This window comes from Parasteatoda tepidariorum, chromosome 10 (genome assembly GCF_982258835.1).
Source record: "Parasteatoda tepidariorum strain Cologne lab strain chromosome 10, Ptep-v5.0, whole genome shotgun sequence".
Lineage (NCBI taxonomy): Eukaryota > Metazoa > Arthropoda > Arachnida > Araneae > Theridiidae > Parasteatoda > Parasteatoda tepidariorum.
Genome location: NC_141764.1, coordinates 70,892,338 through 70,911,166, shown reverse-complemented (window position 1 = coordinate 70,911,166; position 18,829 = coordinate 70,892,338). Strand labels below are relative to the sequence as shown.

Genomic DNA, 18,829 nt, shown 5'->3' with positions numbered 1-18,829 from the left:
GATAAAATATGCTTCTCTTGGTGTTACTTATTTGATAAATATTTATTACTTAGTAAGTATAAGGCATAATAACAGCATAGACTTAAGTACAATATGGCAAGATAACTTATATTTTAAGAAAGGATATACCTATTATTTTGAAATTTTCTAATTCTGATGTGACATCAAAAGTAACCACTTAAAAATGTTTTTTAATATTAATTACATTATTTTATGATTGTTAGTTATTAGAAAGTGGTATATTTTAAATAAACTTGTAAGAAAAAAAAAATCATTTTAAAGTACTCAGAATGCAAAGGGTTTAAGTGGCTGAATTTCCATGAAACATTTATTGGCAATAGTTTTTAAATTGTACTTAAAAGATCATAATTAACAACTAAATGTATAATTTCAGTAATGTGTCTGTTGTAAATATTAGCAAAATAAAGGTGACAGCTATTTTAAATTAGTATTTAATAAGAACTTAGAAACAAAAAAGGAAAAGAACGATTAGAAAAAAATAAACTCGGAATATACAAGAGATAGAAGTTGCCAGATTACGAAAGTGCAACTCTACAAGAAAAAAAATATATCGTGAGGCTCGCTGATAGCATGCTCGATTTATAACAGCCTCCTTCGAGCATGAAAACAGTCAGTAGTCAATATTGTCACTCAAAGAACTGCTCTCACACCAAGTAATGTCTTTTGAGCATAAAACTGAGGTACTGGAAGTGCCTTCGTCAGAATGTCTGCTCGTTGCTCATCACTTCTGACGTAGCCTAGTTCAAAATGTCCTTTAGCAAACTCATCTTGAACAAACTTGTATCTTTGATCGATGTGCTTAGTGCGAGCGTGAAACATCGGATTTTTGATGTACTTGATGGTACTTTGATTATCAATCTGGAGGATTGGTAATGAGACGTCGTTGGCTATCTCGGCAAACAGGCGCTTTAACCATATCAGATCTTTTGTCGCATCCGCTGCTGCCATAAACTCTGCTTCTGTTGTAGAATTAGATATAGCCTCCTGCAATTTACTTCTCCAAGTAATTGCACCTCCACCGTAGAAAGATATCACACCTGTGCGAGATCTCCGAGTTTCAGCACAACTGTTGTTATCTGCATCACTAAACAACATAAGGCTTCTATCATCTGTACTGCTATATACAATGCCATGTGCAACGGTAGTACGAAGGTACCTGAATGTAGTCTGCACAATTTCCCAATCAGTTTCTGTGGGATTGTCCAATTTACGAGATACTAAACTTACTGCATAAGCAATGTCAGGTCGGGTTCCCATCGCTAAATAAAGTAAGCTACCTACTGCTGATCTGTATGGAATGTGACTGCTAAGAGGATTTGCCTCCTTGATCTTTATCATCCCATCAGCATTCGGAAGTTCATATTCAACTTTCAGATTTGCCTTTTTCACCGGAATGCGTGATGTTTTGGTAGCATCCCCAAAACGCTCTAGCATCTTTTTAGTGAATGCTTCTTGGTGCAAAAAGATTGAACCGTCCTTCAACTGTTCAACTTGTAGACCAAGAAAACAATTTAACGTTGTCACTCTAAGGTTAAAATGTTGCTTGAGTTCGTTCATAAAGGTGAGGAATGATGCTTCGTCTTGTACAGCAACAATACCATCATCGACGTAAATCGCCATCAGCATCTTGTGTCCCGAATCTTTACGAGTGAAGAGGCAGTGGTCAGATTTGCTTTGGGTCATACCATGCTTCTTTAGCACGTCGGTAAACTTGGCATTCCAGCATCGACCAGCTTGTTTAAGACCGTACAAAGGTCGGATCATCCTGCATATACGTCCGCTTCCGTCATCATATCCTTCGGGTTGATACATGTATATCTTCAGTCAAATCACCATAAAGGAAAGCTGTCTCCACGTCAATTTGAAATAATTTTAATTTCTCCTTAGCTGCTGTTGCAATTAGAGCTCGAATAGTGTCGTAGCGACACACTGGACTAAAAGTCTCCCCGTAGTCGATATCTTTCGTCTGCGTATATCCTTTCGCGACTAATCGAGCCTTAAATCTTTCGATAGAGCCGTCTGGGTTAGTCTTCACTTTGTAAACCCAGCGATTTGCAAGAATCTTTCTTCCTTCAGGTGGTTCAACAAGTTTCCACGTACCGTGCTTGTTTTGCGAAGCCATCTCTTCGTCCATGGCTCGTTTCCAGTTGACATGCATCGAAGACTTCATAGCTTCTTCATGTGATTGGGGTTCTGTCAAATTCAGGATGCTGCTGTAGACTTCATAGTCGTTAAATCTGGGTGGGCGGCGTATAGTTGATCGGTCACGCAATCCATGCGTCGTCATCTGTGATAGTTCATCTTCTACATTGCGAAGATTTTCACCCTCCTGCAAGTCAGTACCGTCGGAACTGCCTGAAATTTCAAACTGCATACCAGTTGATGTACTAGTACTGGCACTAGAAGTCGTTTCTGAAGACAAGGAAGTGGGACCTATCTGCTGCTCGTTGAACACCACATTGGCACTCTTGATTGTGTCATTCTTTGATGGTATGAAAACACGATAGCCATCATAATCACAATATCCAACCAAATATCCCTTAACAGCCTTGTCGTCCAGTTTACTTCTATTGGTATCCGGTACATGTACAAAAGCAGTTGATCCAAAAATTCGAAACTTGTCGATTTTCGGCTTGCGTCCGAATTTCGGCTTGCGTCATACTTCGAATGGAGATTTCCCTGTGATTTTACTTGGTCCAGTTCGATTAAGAATGTAGACAGCCGTCGATGCTGCTTCTGCCCATAAAAACTGCGGTAGGCCTGTATCTTTGAGCATAGTACGAACTGAGTCCATTATTGTGCGGTTTTCTCTCTCAACTGCACCATTTTGTTCTGGCGAGTACGGCATAGTGATTCTTAACTTGATGCCTTCATCATCAGTCAGTTTAGCCATCTTAGCATTTTCGAACTCACGACCGCCGTCTGTAACCAGTTCTTTCACATTTATGCCGTCTTTATTAGCCCGAGCAAGAAACGATTTAATCTTATCTACAGCTTCATCTTTATGTCTCAGAAATTCCACAATTCGAAATTTGGAATAATCATCTTTGATCACTAGCATGTACTTCTTTCCTCCTCTTGATAAAACTGGCGATTCGAGTAAATCTGCATGTATGATCTCACCTGACTCCTTCGTTTTAAATCGTTTTGATTTGAAAGTCCGTCGGCACTGTTTACCATACCTGCAAGGTTCACAAAAGAGTTCATCATCAGTGAAGTCTATACCATTTTGGCGCAAGTACTGTTTCACATATTGTACTCCCTGATGTGCGAATCTTCTGTGCCAAACTGATAATGGCAACTTTGTCGTTGTCACCATTGTTGTATCTTGGTAAGGTGTTGTTACGTCATCGTCGACTAGGTAAGCTGAAGCAGCAGAACCTCCTTCTGGCTTGACCGGTTTTGCACGTAATTCAAAAAGTCCACTAGATGAGCATGGAGCTTCTAAAAGTACATTTTCAGGGTTTTCTTTACGAAAGAAACGACAAACCATGTCATCTGAATCTCCGAAGTTTGAGATTCCTCGTTTCATCGCCTTTGAAGCTGATAGTAAATTTTTGCTGATATCTGGTGCATACAATACATCACTGAGCTCAATAGACTTTTGCAGGGTTCCAACAGTTGCGCACATGTCAATTTCTCCGCAGCCATACGCTGGTATTGTCTGTTTGTTACCAACTACGATTTCTACTGGCTTGTCAAAATGACGATACGTCTTGAAATATTCGGCTGAATTTGTGATGTGTGCTGTAGCTCCATCGTCTTTGAGCCACACATTTCGGCTACTGTCATTTTGGCAAATAAATGCACTACAATGAGTAGTAAGAAAAGTTTCGGTTTTATTACCTGGCATCTTTGGCTTGTCTGGAAAATCAGGACAAAATTTTCCCATGTGCCCTGGCTTATTGCACCTAAAGCAGTTGCCACGGAAGCTTTTCACACCATCATTGGCCTTACTAAGTTTCATACCTGTAGCTGTTGAAGGTTGAGATTTTCTCGCCATCTGATACTTTGTCCCCTTCCTCCATTTCTTCTCTCCGTTGGCACAGTACCTTGCACCGCTTGTAACAAAAGCTGTTGTAGCATCTTCCTTCATGCATACACTTTGTCTTTGAAGGCGCATCTTTATTTGTTCCATCAGTCTCTCGGATGACTTTTCGGCTTTTGGTAACGAGTCCCATTGTGACTTGAACTCTCTGTATTCGGCATCCGGAAGAATCGATAATATGCGCGGCATGAGCAGATTTTGAGGCAACTTTCCTTCGCCGCTCGCCTCCTGTTCCCGTTGCAACTCGACCCATAACGTACGCAAACGTGCGAGAGACTTCATTACGTCTTCATCCTTTTCTATTTTGAAAGTGAAAAATTGTTGAAGGAGAGTATCCAATTTTACACTCGACACTTTGTCGAAGTTGTTCAGCAACTCCTTCCATATTTCCTGTGCAGAGTTACCATGCATGCGAATTAGATTTAAAATATCCGCAGACACATTTGATCGAATAATTATTGCGGCTTTTGCATTCGTCTTTGTGTAGGATACGAGCGCTTTGTTGTATTCGTTGACCGCTTCGGCACTGGCGTCTTTCACAGGTACCGACGGTTCTACAACTGAGCCATCCAGAATTCCAACACAATCATTTAAGACGAATAAAGAGTTGATTTCTAATTTCCAGTCAGTCCAGTTGGACGAACCTTCCAACTTCGTGCACTGTATAAAGTTCTTTCCTTCCATCGCCAAACTGTTAATCCACAAAAATGAGCAATCACTTCACCACTAACGTTAATGAAAAACGAAGTACTACTCACGATTTGGCATACAAAAGTTCATACACGTCGTCAAAAACAACTATCCACGCAGTAAAACGTTGCTAATAGCCCATAACCTGTTGTAAATATTAGCAAAATAAAGGTGACAGCTATTTTAAATTAGTATTTAATAAGAACTTAGAAACAAAAAAGGAAAAGAACGATTAGAAAAAAATAAACTCGGAATATACAAGAGATAGAAGTTGCCAGATTACGAAAGTGCAACTCTACAAGAAAAAAAATATATCGTGAGGCTCGCTGATAGCATGCTCGATTTATAACAGTGTCATTTCGCGATCGCAACGCTCGAATACGCCATCTGGGGAGAAAAACCAATTCCATGTCGTAGCTCCGCCCCCTCCATTGCTTATTCCTTCAGTTGCTTGTAAGTCTCGAAGAGAGTAAGACGTGCCAACTAGTTTTAGTATCTGAAATTATCATGAGTCGTATAATTGTTAGAAAAAATTTGAGTAAGTTAGACAAATCGTACTGTTGTGTACCTCGTTGTTCGACGTACGCTTTTAAAAATCCTTCTGTGAGTTTTCACATATTTCCAAAGATTTCTGACGGAAAAAGACGCCAGCAATGGATACACGTGTTACGTATTGGAAAGGATGTGAGTTCTGGAATGCGAGTATGTAGTCAACACTTTAAAGCTTCAGACTTCATATGTCCTGGTAAGTAAATTACTTTAATAAACTTGCCCTTTTTTAATTTCAATTTTAAGCATAATTTAAGTTATTTAATGCATTCGTAAACAAGGGGAGATGTGTGTTGCAGTGGCTATTGATTTAACATTCCAAGGTTCGCATGAATTGTGTGTTATATTTTTATTTATCTATTTTTGAAATCTTGATGAAAGAACGTTTTTTAATCTTCGTAAACAGCTATGCAATTTGTTGATTACTACAGTAATCAAACAGATTCATTTTCAAGTGACAGATTTAGTCGATAAGAAAGTAATAAGTAAAAGTAATTTATGTTGATAAAAGAGTAATAAGTTTACTATTTTATAAATATAAAATTTCGTATTAGGAAGACAAAATATCTTTCATGCCCAGTGTTCCACCAATTGAGATTGAGCTTATTGTAATTCAATTTATTTACAAAGTATATACAAATGCAATCATACCACGTTTTACATGTGTCTTCCATGCAAGTTTTTTTAATAAATTGTGAAACACATTTCCATATTTTAAGAAGCTACTTTTTGGAAGAAGTGTTTGATTTTTATAATTTTCTTTTGACTACGATTATATAATCAATTTTGAATTCTTCAGGGTTAATTTTAATCAAACTAGATTAATTATTAGTTTTATCATTGTGTTTATCATAAGTGTGTACTATATATTTTTTTAAATCAATTCATTGTGTAATTTAATTTTTGAAACTGTCTGTTTTTAGCAATTATGTGTATATTCAATCACATAATACCAACCAAAGTAATCCATGTTTTCATGCGAGAATGTTAAAAGGTTTTCAGTATTTTGAAATAAAAACCTGAAATTATTTGAATGGTGAAATTTTAATTTACACTTAGGATTACAGAACTGTTTCTACAAGAAAAAAATTAGTTAAAACTCCTTGCTCTTCTTCTGATTAATGATCTGTCCTTGCTTTCAGATATTCCTACGCGGAGGCCTAATTTAAAAAAGGATGCGATTCCTTCTGTAAATCTGCCGCCTTCTACTGTAATTACCACCTATGTTGAAAGAGCGAAGAAGATTGCCATAGAGCGTGCTAGGCGCCGAAAAGCTCTTGAACTGTAAGTGCTTTCAAAATGTTAAGTGGAAATATTTTTGTATTTAGGTGCCTTTTCATCTGTTAACTACAATTGCCAAAGTAGCAAGTATTTTTTTTGTATTTATGAAGAATTATGTATGTCTGTGGTGGTTATGAGTTATCCTCATTAAGTTTTGTTTGTTTTATTTTTAAAAAATTGCATGCTGCTTTTAATATTACCATAACTTAATGAATATTTTGGTGCAGGTGTCTATACTAAATTTCTTTTTAAATGTTTATGATAAATTTTGTAATTTTAACGAGAAAATTAAGCTATCACTTATCAAAATTTTATCAGTCTCTCTTCTTAAAATTTTTTTTATTTAATATACTTTAACATTATCACTTTCAATCAAAGTTAAAATAATGGACTAGAACTGTTAAATTATTTAATATTTTTTTCTATATTGATTGGTGAATGCCGTAAGTATATTAGGTTTTTATCAACTGTCAACTATACTGTTAAGTTAATATCAAATTTTTCTTTTACAGTCTATTTTAAATTGCAAGATAGTACTTGGCAATTTTAAAATGTCTAACTTTATAATTGGAATCCTGAAATGTATTGAAAATTAAGTTGACCTAAAAGATGTAAGACTTTTAATAATTAGTAATGTGGTATTACAGGGCAGAAAGGATTTTCATTAGATTCCATACAAGAGTCTTAAAGGTTTTTTATTTTTAGGAAGAAACAAGCTGCTCCCCTTGTTGAGACTCCCCTTGTTGAGGCTCCTTCACTTCCCGAGGAAGAATGTCAACTGGAAGGAGAGGCTGACAGTGGCTTGCTGCCTGATATACCACCTTTGAAGTTGGATAAAAGTGTACAAATATATAGTGGAGATTTGGCTTCTCCTATTTTAGTCAATGTTGCAAGTTTCACGGAGAAACAATTAAATACTGCTACTGGTTTAACGTCATTCCAACTGCTTTATCAGATTGTTGCTGATGTGGGGCCTCGTTTAACTAAAAGGAAGATTGATGCCACACATCAGATAGTTTTAACTTTTCAAATCATCAAGCAGAATCAGTCCTACAGCTATGCTGCTATTCTGTTTGGTTGTACACCGAATTTGGTTAAAATTATTTTTAAGGAGGTAAGACGTGGATCAATTTATGGCTTTTCATATACAGGGACTATTTGTTGTATTTTCAAATTTGTAATTTTTTTAATTTTTTATCCCTAACAGGTTATCACTGCTTTGGCTGATCACTTTCAGAATTTCATATTTTGGCCAACTAAAGAACATGTATTGGAGAACATGCCAAACTGTTTTAAACATTTTCAAAATGTACGTGTAGTGTTTGATTGCACTGAGATTGTTGTTGATAAACCAAGCTGTCTTAATTGTAGAGTTAGGACTTATTCAAATTATTGTTCGGACCACACAGTTAAGCTTCTGGTTGGCTGTTCACCAGGAGGCGTAATCTGCTTTGTTAGCCAGGCTTATGGTGGGCGAACCAGCGACAGTTGCATCATTCGCCAAAGCAACGTGCTTCACATGTTAGAGCCCCTGGTGGATGCTGTGATGGTGGATAAAGGTTTTAAAATTGAAGACGTATGCAAAGAGAATCATATAACTCTTTTTAGGCCCCCGTTTTTGAAGCAAAAGACTCAGCTTGCAGAAAATCAAGTTTCAATGACTAAAGTGATTGCTTCCGCTAGAGTTCACATTGAACGGCTGAACCAAAGGTTGAAGATTTTCAAGTTGTTGAAAGGTCCGCTTCCGTGGCACATGATGGACGTCATCGACGATATCCTGATAACGATATGTGGGTTGGTAAACATTACTAATCCTATACTAAGTGATGATAAGTACATGTAAGTTTTTGTTTACAGTTTGTTTGAAATTGGTATTAGTCTGTCATCAATTTTTATATTTAATTAATTTAATACTCATAGGTAGTTTAAATTGGCGGTTTGAAAGTATTTTACGGGTGCATCTCTGTGTTTGGAAGAAGATCTGCGGCAAATTTTCATCTACAAGTTTAGCCTCCTATGAACACTTGCATAATTAATGTTTTATTTGAGTTGTTACCTCTTATTTTAAATGTATTTTTTTTTTATACCTTCAGACTGCATTATTACATTCTCCTCTCTAGTGACTATTCTGTATTAGAACATTTTATTTGTAGTTTACAATTACCTCTTCATTTTGAAACAATATTTGTAATTCTTTAACCTCCATGTTATGTGATAGGGCCGTAAATTTTATTTTATCCTTGAGTTAAGTATCCCAAGGTATTCAGGTTAGAATGATCATGGTATTCATATTTGATGTTTGGTTTTGTATTCTGGAGTGTTTTTATTTTATTAATTTTAATATCCTGCTATCATGGTTATGTATTGTAAAAAATCATGTTTAAGTCTGTAAAAATCATGTATAAGTCTATTGTTAAAAATCCAGTTTTATATATGAATTTTGATAAAAAGTTACACTGATCAATTCTTTTAAATAAATGTTTGTTATAGCTTTTTCCTTCGTGGGTAACTAAGTTTAATTTTTTATAGTGATGTAATTTTTGTATTAAGAAGTTTTCTAAGTTTAATGATTACTTTTAACAGCTATTGTATTGCATTTTTTATTATTTAAATATTGATTGTTATGTTCATGTATGCATGGGTCTTTTATATATTCTCTTAAAAATCTCTTAATTAATTAAGGATTGTGAAACTTTTTTTTTAATTATACATGTTTTTTTTTTTTTTTTTTTCCATTGCAATCTGCTAGCTGAGTTTTATTTCTGATGGTAATTTAATTTTTGTATTAAGCAGTTTTCTAAGTTTAATGATTATTTTTAAATTCTATTGTATTGCATTTTTTGTTATTTAAATATTGATTGTTATGTTCATGTATGTATGGGTCTTGTATATATTCTCTTAAAAATCAGTGGTTAAGGATTGTGTAACATTTTTTTTTTAAATAGACATGTTTTTTTTTATTATTTTTTCCATTGCAATCTGTGGCTAGCTAAGTTTTATTTTTGATGGTAATTTAATTTTTGTATTAAACAGTTTTCTAAGTTTAATGATTATTTTTGAAAGCTATTGTATTGCATTTTTTTGTTATTAAATTATTTACTGTTATGCTAATGTATGTATGGGTCATTTATACATTATAATATCTCTGAAAAATCTTGGGTGGAGAATAGTTTATTTTTTCATTCTGAAATTTTTAAAATCCATGTATATTATTATTTTAATATTGACGAAAATAGTTTTAAAAAAGTACATGTTAATTCATTGTCAATTTTGACACTCAACTTTATTGTCATAATATATAAAACTTAGGCTGAAGCAGGCCACAGAGAGCTTCTTGGTTGAAGTGATACCCCCACCATGAGTGGATAATAGAGGGCCAAACATTTGAACTGTAACCCTCGGGGACCTGTAGCCAAGGCTAAGTTAATTTTCAATTTTTTTTTCTTCTGATTTTCTAGCATTTGTTTGACGGTCTTCATTTCAACATTTTCTTAACTTTTTTAACCTCTTAATAACTTATTCTTTTCTAATTTCAGCATTAGAATTTCTTTCTTAATTTAATAGTAATTTTTTTATTTAATAATAATGTTATATTTTGTTTCTCCTTTGTGAGGCACAAAAATGTAAGTTATATAACGTATACATAAAAGTGTATAGTTTATATATGATCTATTATATTTTTAATCTTCTATTTTCTTATTATTTTTCATATGTATGAAAGTGCCAATCATTTTGCAGGTGTGATGAAATACTTGTGAGGCCGCATGTGCATGTATTTAGCTGGGTTCGGTGAGATTGTTGTACTCTCATGTACAATACTATTCTCATTTTCAAGCTTGACTTTCCACCCTCTGACATCGAACCGAAAAATCTCTTGATCATTCTAATGGCTAATATAATCATACACATTCATTTGCTTGTATTTGTATTCATACATAGATCTAATCTTAATTGTAATGAGGAGCTCGAGAAATGCACTGAATCCTGAAAATAATCCAAAAATATTCATAATACATCTAATGTTCAAAGACGTTTCATATCTATACTTCTCCTGAAATGTGAACTTTTTTGTTACAAATTAAACTTATCCTGTTATTCAGTCTGTTGGTGCCTTCATAATTTATAAGCGCTTATTCAGGGTGGCCACCCACCTTGAAAACCTGCAATTATCAGGGCATTTAGTTTGTTCCGATGCTTTGGTTGTAATTTTTTTTTTCTATTTTGACAAAAAAATTTTGTATTTTTAACTTTATAAAATTCTCCAAAAATTTGTTAGTTATAATTTAATGTTAATAGATTTTATATTGCACTCTTTTTCTGAAAGCTTTTCTACTCCCATTCAAAGAAATCTGTGAATTATCTTTTTCTCAGCAAACCAACCAATCACACATTTTTTTACAATCTCTAACAGCAATGTTTGTCGACAAATTGTTACAATTGTTGCATTAATGCTAATTTTTTCTATTTCATTTAACCTTTTATAACATATTTTAAAGAAATGTTTTTTTTTTAAGAACCAACTATATATTAATATTTAATTTTACTCTTTTGTTGGTCACTATATGATTTTTGATTCAAAATTTTGTAACAAAACATAAATAAAAAATCTTGTCAAAATAAATTTTTTAAATGTTAAGAAAATAACATTTTGAATAAAATAATTTATAATATAGACACTGTTCTTGTACACATCCTACACCTTATAAGAAACAAAAACCTGGAAATTTTAAGATTTTTATCTGGAAAATTTGAAATCTGATTTGAGTGACCACCCTGTTATTTTAATATTGTTCAACTTTTATTTTCTGTTCAATTTCTTAAGATTTATGGTGAATAAAATAGTACTCTAATTTGGTGTTTTTTCATTGTTTGAAAATGTCTTACTAAAATGTTTTTTTTTGGCAGGACAATTGAGCATTTTGAAAAAAAAAACAAAAAAACTTCATAAGTATGAATTACTTTTTATACTAATTTCATTCTTTAATGTAAATTTTTCTGTACAAAAATTAAGCCATAAAATTTGTAATCTTTTGTTGTGTAATTTATTGAAATTTTCTTAACTGTTTATAATAAAAAAAATATATAATACAGCATGGAAAGCCTATTAAGATTATTAATCAAATTATATATTCAGTATCTATTTTATTATAAGTTTTTAAGTATGTTTTTTAGACTACCTTATATGAAATTTTAAAGTGCTTGTAATTTATCTGTCATGAAAAAGATCCATGCAGTTTTAAAACTAAAACAGTTATGAATCAAATTCATATTTAAACAAGTATATAGAAGAATATATATATAGCAAATATACATAGAAAAGTAATTACTAAAATTTGAAATTCACGTATCCTATTAAAAATTGGGTTCTTTAAAATCATGCAGAGTGTTGTAGCAATAACTATTGAAAAGGCAATTGAGAAGCAAAATAGATTCACAATGGAATCTGTTCAAATTGAGTGCACTTAAAAGTGGATTACTCAAATTTGCAATTTGATATTATTTTACTTTTTAGAAGAAAAAAATTCATTCACACTTATTTGAAAAATGAGAGGCTTGAAGTCACACTAATATTTAACATTAACATATGAAACTCCAGGGGGGGGAAGCAACAGTTAAAACTGATAAAGTAACATGTAGGTCATGCATATAAAATTAAATATAGAGGAATTTTTAAACCTACTAATTTCTATGCCTGAAATATAAAAATTTCTTTGGTCATTAGAACAGCCCCACCATGTAAATTATCAAAAGTTGATTGAAAGAAAAAAGTTTAAACTCTATTTCATTTAATTTTCTTGATAAAGATAATTTTCTATCAAATTAAAAGCAGGAACTTTTCATTATCATGCAATTTGTCTTTAAAATATTATAAATGAATAAAACAAAAGTTCTTTGTTATTAAAAGAATAATAACTTTTGAGTATGTTTTTAAAGTGCAATAATTTTTTTTTTATCCATAGAATGTATTTTTCATATTTGTGATCATGCCATTCTGCCCTTTTGGCAGACAATAATAAAAAAAACAGGCTTGTGTTCAATCCATATCCAGTATTACTCCTTGCATTTAGATTTATCAGCAGTAAAAAGCCTGGTAGGTAGGGCGCTGGGCCCATATCCAAGAGGTCGTGGGTTTGATCCTCGCCGGGCGAAGACTCCCCGTGTAGTAAATGGTGACTGATGCATGTTAAATCTGTCAAATCTCAAAGTCCTCCATGTTCCCATGACAAATCAATACCTACCTGATCCAGGAGTTTCCCTGTCTTCTGGATTAGTTCAAAATTACAAGGCTACGGAGTTGAACATTAGTAGTCGTAAACTCATTAGATTGGGTCGGCTGTTCAACGATAGTTGTAAAATTAAATAAAATACTTCATATAACCAAACTTAGCCTTGGCTACAGGTCCCCGAGGGTTACAGTTCAAATGTTTGGCCCTCTATTATCCACTCATGGTGGGGGTATCACTTCAACCAAGAAGCTCTCTGTGGCCTGCTTCAGCCTAAGTTTTATATATTATGACAATAAAGTTGAGTGTCAAAATTGACAATGAATTAACATGTACTTTTTTAAAACTATTTTCGTCAATATTAAAATAATAATATACATGGATTTTAAAAATTTCAGAATGAAAAAATAAACTATTCTCCACCCAAGATTTTTCAGAGATATTATAATGTATAAATGACCCATACATACATTAGCATAACAGTAAATAATTTAATAACAAAAAAATGCAATACAATAGCTTTCAAAAATAATCATTAAACTTAGAAAACTGTTTAATACAAAAATTAAATTACCATCAAAAATAAAACTTAGCTAGCCACAGATTGCAATGGAAAAAATAATAAAAAAAAACATGTCTATTTAAAAAAAAAAATGTTACACAATCCTTAACCACTGATTTTTAAGAGAATATATACAAGACCCATACATACATGAACATAACAATCAATATTTAAATAACAAAAAATGCAATACAATAGAATTTAAAAATAATCATTCAACTTAGAAAACTGACAAAAACAAAATACAAAAATTATATTACTATAAAACATAAAATTAGTTACCCACAAAGGAAAAAGTAATTACAAAAACATGAATTTAAAAGAATTGATCAGTGTAACTGTGTAATAAAAATTCATATAATTACAATAAAACTGACCTTTCACAATATCATCTATTTTAATATTAACTAAACCACAATGAAAAAAGTACCTATATTCAACAATTCAACTTTTAAATAATACAATATATAAGACAGTCAATATTTTAATTTTAAAAAAATAGCAATAAAATAGATTTTACAAATAATCATTAAATCAAGAAAACTATTAAATACAAAAGTTATATTACTATGAAACATAAAATTAGTTACCCACAGAGGAAAAAGTAATAGCAAAAACATGCATTGATCAGTGTAACTTGTAATAAAAATTCATATAATTACAATAAAACTGACCTTTCACAAAAAAAAATTGCTAATATTACACAGTTTTGATATTACCAAATAATAGAATATTGTAAAATTACAGAAGAACAAGCAACAGGCAGGAAAATTTGGAGGTCTGCTTCATATCTTACAAATGGTGATTTATCAGTAGGGAAAAAGAAATATTGGTTTACTCAAACAAAAGTTAAGTCAAATCTGTCAATAAGTCCACATCTGTCTACCTACAAGTGTTAAAAGACAAATTAAAAAAAAATAATTGCTATTTATTTTAATGCTTTAAATGCTATTTATCAGTAGGGAAAAATAAATATTGGTTTACTCAAACAAAGGATAAGTCAAATCTGTCCATAAGTCCACATCTGTCTACCTACAAGTGTTAAAAGAAGACAAATTAAAAAGAGAAAGAAAAAATATTTATAAATGTAAGAGATTCCAAGTATAAATCCTATTTTGAATATCTTTAAATAATGAATAAATGCATACCAGTTGAAACGCTTGTTAATCAAAATTGGGAACATGTGGTCAAAGTACATCTTCGTTAACTTTTCAAACATCGCCTTTGCAAAATGCTCATCATATTTCACATGAATAACGTGGCAGCTGTTAGCGGCCTTGGAATAAATTGCCAAATCACAAGTCTTGGCACCTGAACAGAGGAAGGTAACACAAATATTACTTAAACTGTTAGCATAAATGAAGTCCATATCTAATGTGCATCATTTTCATGTATATATATATATATATATATATATATATATATACACACACCATAAGATACTGAACTGATAATTATATATATACGATGAATTATATATTAATATAAGATATTGTACAAATATATTCAACTGAATGAAAAGTGTAATGGCTAACCTGAAATCAGCATCCCTAATTGCACTTGTCCATAATATTTGTGCTTACTCTTCAGAACATAGACATTTAGACTCCTGTCAAAACTTAAATATGACAAATTCGGCAAAATTTCAGTCAGGTTCAGAGTTTTCCCAGGGAGAGGACACTTGATCTCTAACAACGTCAATTCAGATCCATTCATTGTAAAACCATCTGGACTAAATCCTATCCAAGCAACTTGTGGATGCACAATTAACCCAATCTTTACAACTGTTTTTTTTGCTGCCAATTCATATGCAGCAACAGCAGCACTCTCCTGATCCTTACCTGCAACAATAAATCAAGTGATTAGATGGCACATTAATTAAGAAAAAAAAATGTGGTCCTAAAAATGTAACATATTTACCATAGTTCGTAGCTTGATTTCCTTTAAAAGAAGGTGCAAACAGGCTTAACAACTTCCTTTCCCAGTCAGGATTTTTGTTGCTAGTGTAGGTATATAAGTCATAACATATGGAACCGGTTATTCTCTTGGCCCTTTCCTCTTTCCATCTCTTATCTTCTTGTCTCACTGTAGAAACTGCCAGATCCTTTGCTTTTTCATAATCCAATTGAATGAAACATTCAAATAGCCTTTTATCTGCTACATCATCAATTTTCAGTGCAGCAACTTCTTCGTCAGTTATAACTTTGCGGTGAAAAATACTGGAGAGGAGCATTTCCGAGGGGCTTAATGCAGTAGAGGAGGTTGGTTCATTTCTAAAATTAAAGGGTAGAAAACGATATGCAACATTAATATCTATTTTGTAACATAAGGAAAGTAGCCATTCTGATAAGCTATATTTTAATTGCATACAAGATGTTAAAAATAAATCAAACTGACGAGAATGGCAAGATTATGTAATTGGTTATAAGAACATGCTCATTGAGGAAAAAAAAATTCTTTTAAATACGTCAAAATTGAAGTTTTTAAATTTATAGTATGAATATTTTATGAACAATAACTAAAACATTTTGGTTAAAGTATTATCAACCACCTTAGAAAAAGACTTTTTACTAATAAATAATACAGTTGGAAGCAGAATTAAATAAACTAGCAAATGAATAAATATCACTTACTTTATTAAAAGATTACTGGTAGATAAACAGTTTTAAAATCAAAATTGTCTTTTTACTTTTGGAATGTTAAAACATGTTGCACGGAGTAACACAACAGTGGTAAAAAGAAAGTGCTTAAAACTAAATGTCAACAGTTATGCATAGTTAAAGCTTATTGTCTGGCATATTGGCGAAACATTTAAGCAATATTAGGAGGTAGAAATTCTAGTTGTTGAAAGGTGCCCCATGTTGAAATGTACCCCCCTCTCCCCTATACAATAGAATATTGAACATTAATTGAAGAGTAATAAAAAAATGTTGAAGTTACACCATTTTTGGAAATTGTATTTAACCCTGTTTTTATAAAGAAAAAAAAATAATAACAGTTTATAAATTGAAAAGCGACATAAGTGTCCTATTATGTCTTCAATAACATTTACGTTTGAAAACATGCAATTTCCACTGATAAATGAGATATTAGAAGGCAATATTAATAATTAGAGGACATAAACACACACAAAAATAAAAAAAAGTACATACGTTACATAACCATTTCCAACTTGTCGTTTTCTGTAATAACTTTTTCCCAGGATAGAAGTTGGGAAAAGTGAGGCATACTTTAGTCTGATGTTCTCCGCATCCTCCTCGCTAAACACTGTCCGATTTGCCACTCTCTTAACGTGACAATAATCCTGAATGGGTACAGGGTCAAGGCGTGATCTTTTTTGTTGCTTCTGCCTCTTCCAAGAACATTGCAAATCTGTAGAGGACATCTCCTCGAAACATGTCACATCATTTCTACAAAAATAAAGTTTAAAAACATTATTTACTATTGATAGGGAGAATTTCATATCCTGATCTGTGGCAGAATAATCGCCAAGTTTTGTCTACTTAGAAACTAAAAAAAAATAAAAAAATCACAGAATGGGATCAACTCGAAAGGTAAAACTCGCAACTACCCCCCCCCCCCCCCCGGAAAAACATCTACATGTCTGTTTTTTTTTTTTTTTTTTTTAAATTACAAGTAAAATCTGTCATAGTATCGTAATAGTATAATGATAGTAAAGCTAATGAAACTTGTCCCTCTGCCAAAATGGTAAATACAAACAAAGCACATTTTTGAAATAAAACATAAATATAGAATGAAACATAGAAAACATAAAAATAGAACTTCTTATCAATTAAAATAACTTTTAATTGATAAGAAGTTTAAAATATTTCCAACTTGCCTCACTTCTTAAATTTATGATGATTTTACAATACCTCCTAGTTAATATAATATCAATATAATACAGATTTTATATTATGCATTTATACTCGTTACAAAGGTAACTCTGACATGTTTATTTTGTCCATTATGTTAGGTACAGCCAAAATAAGCAGGCATACTTTCGGTAACATGTGCTCACATTTTTATTAGATATAGTTATATCTTTTTATTTAAGCTCATATATTTTGCTTATCAAGCCCTAGAGTAAGAAAAATAAGCAAAAGAATCATTAGATGTGCAAATTGCATTACTTAATCAATGATATATGATCTGAATGATATAACACACTCTTAACATACACTTAATTTAACACTCTTCAGAGAAGTAAAAATTTCTAGCTTCATGCAAAAGCTTTGAAATTTATTTTATTATGATAATTGAATGAAAAATTGGCATTTTGTTTAATAAGTGAAGGGTAAAGGCTTTACCAGGATATTTATATTTTTTCTTAGTTTTATTTCTTAATCAATAAGCTACATTTATGCATTTACATTCCTTCGGTACAACGATAAATCAAACATATATAAGCTCACACGCTTAGCAAAACGATAGGATATATCCCAAATATAAGCTTTAGGTAGCTCACTACAATAATAAAATTTCACAGCAATGCGCATTAGATACATACAAAACTTTAAAAAAAGAAACAAACATTAGTTTTTTAATCAATGTAGATTGCATTTAACGCTTACCTTGAACAATATATCAACAGACCAACGGCATGTTTGCACGTGCCACTGATCCCAGCTACACAAGAACAGGAAAGTTTTTTAACGATTAGATTATCGCCTGCAATGCTGAATTCTCCTTCAATTTGATGGGGATCTTTACGTAGAGCTGAAGTTTGCATACAAAGTGCGAAAAGCTTTATCTGCGTACCGTTTCTTTCTTTTACACCTGGCTGTGTAAAATGGTCAGCATCCACAAGTCGCTCTGCTTCAACAATTGATCGTGCATTAGGATTTCCTCCCACATATCGAATAATTTCCGCTATTCTACATTTCAGAAACATTTTTAAGCTTTCCAAAAATAGTTGACTCGAAAATCTTAAAATTTTAATTAATTTTAAAAATAGAATCTATTCAGACGTAGATCTCACCTCTATGACTGTCCACATGCTAATGGTGAAAGCATGCAGGGTGTTGCCATAAGTAAAGAATTCAGCCAGACGCCACCTATAGTTCATTTCGATCGCGATTATATACTTGTCTATTTTTGTTTCTTCAATTCTAAGAATCTTTTTAAATCTTCTGTGTTACAAATACATATTTTAAGGCAAATTATGCTTCGCCTAATCATGTGAGAAATAATAATTAAAGCAGTAAGATTGTCATAATCATCTTGAAATTATATTATTTAATCATATTAATTACAATATTTAATCATGTAAAATTAATTTACATATAATGACACATAACAATAATTTTACCTATTTGTATGAAGTAGGCTTTAAATGAGTGTTCTGAATAGGATCAAATTAATTTTATCCATGTTTTTTATCAATCTTTAATATTTACAAAGAATGAAATGTTAAGATAGTGAAACTGAATTACCAAATACTCTGTTTTTGAA

General features: G+C 32.1%; 2 protein-coding genes across 2 annotated transcripts; one reads left to right on the top strand and one right to left on the bottom strand.

Annotated features, from left to right (window-relative positions):
* Positions 1 to 5,176: 5,176 nt before the first annotated feature.
* On the top strand, positions 5,177 to 11,437 carry LOC110282842 (uncharacterized). The gene is made up of 5 exons (XM_087152668.1): positions 5,177 to 5,504; positions 6,451 to 6,592; positions 7,295 to 7,703; positions 7,797 to 8,428; positions 8,510 to 11,437. The coding sequence occupies exons 1-5, from the start codon at positions 5,267 to 5,269 to the stop codon at positions 8,511 to 8,513; spliced, it is 1,425 nt and encodes a 474-aa protein (XP_087008794.1). The 5' UTR covers positions 5,177 to 5,266; the 3' UTR covers positions 8,514 to 11,437.
* Positions 11,438 to 12,990: 1,553 nt separating this feature from the next.
* On the bottom strand, positions 12,991 to 18,401 carry LOC107436450 (uncharacterized). Its single transcript, XM_087152666.1, has 7 exons — positions 17,950 to 18,401; positions 16,528 to 16,785; positions 15,296 to 15,648; positions 14,911 to 15,216; positions 14,524 to 14,686; positions 14,360 to 14,407; positions 12,991 to 14,261 (listed from the first exon to the last, which is right to left on the bottom strand). The coding sequence occupies exons 1-6, from the start codon at positions 18,267 to 18,269 to the stop codon at positions 14,404 to 14,406; spliced, it is 1,404 nt and encodes a 467-aa protein (XP_087008792.1). The 5' UTR covers positions 18,270 to 18,401; the 3' UTR covers positions 12,991 to 14,261; positions 14,360 to 14,403.
* Positions 18,402 to 18,829: the final 428 nt, after the last annotated feature.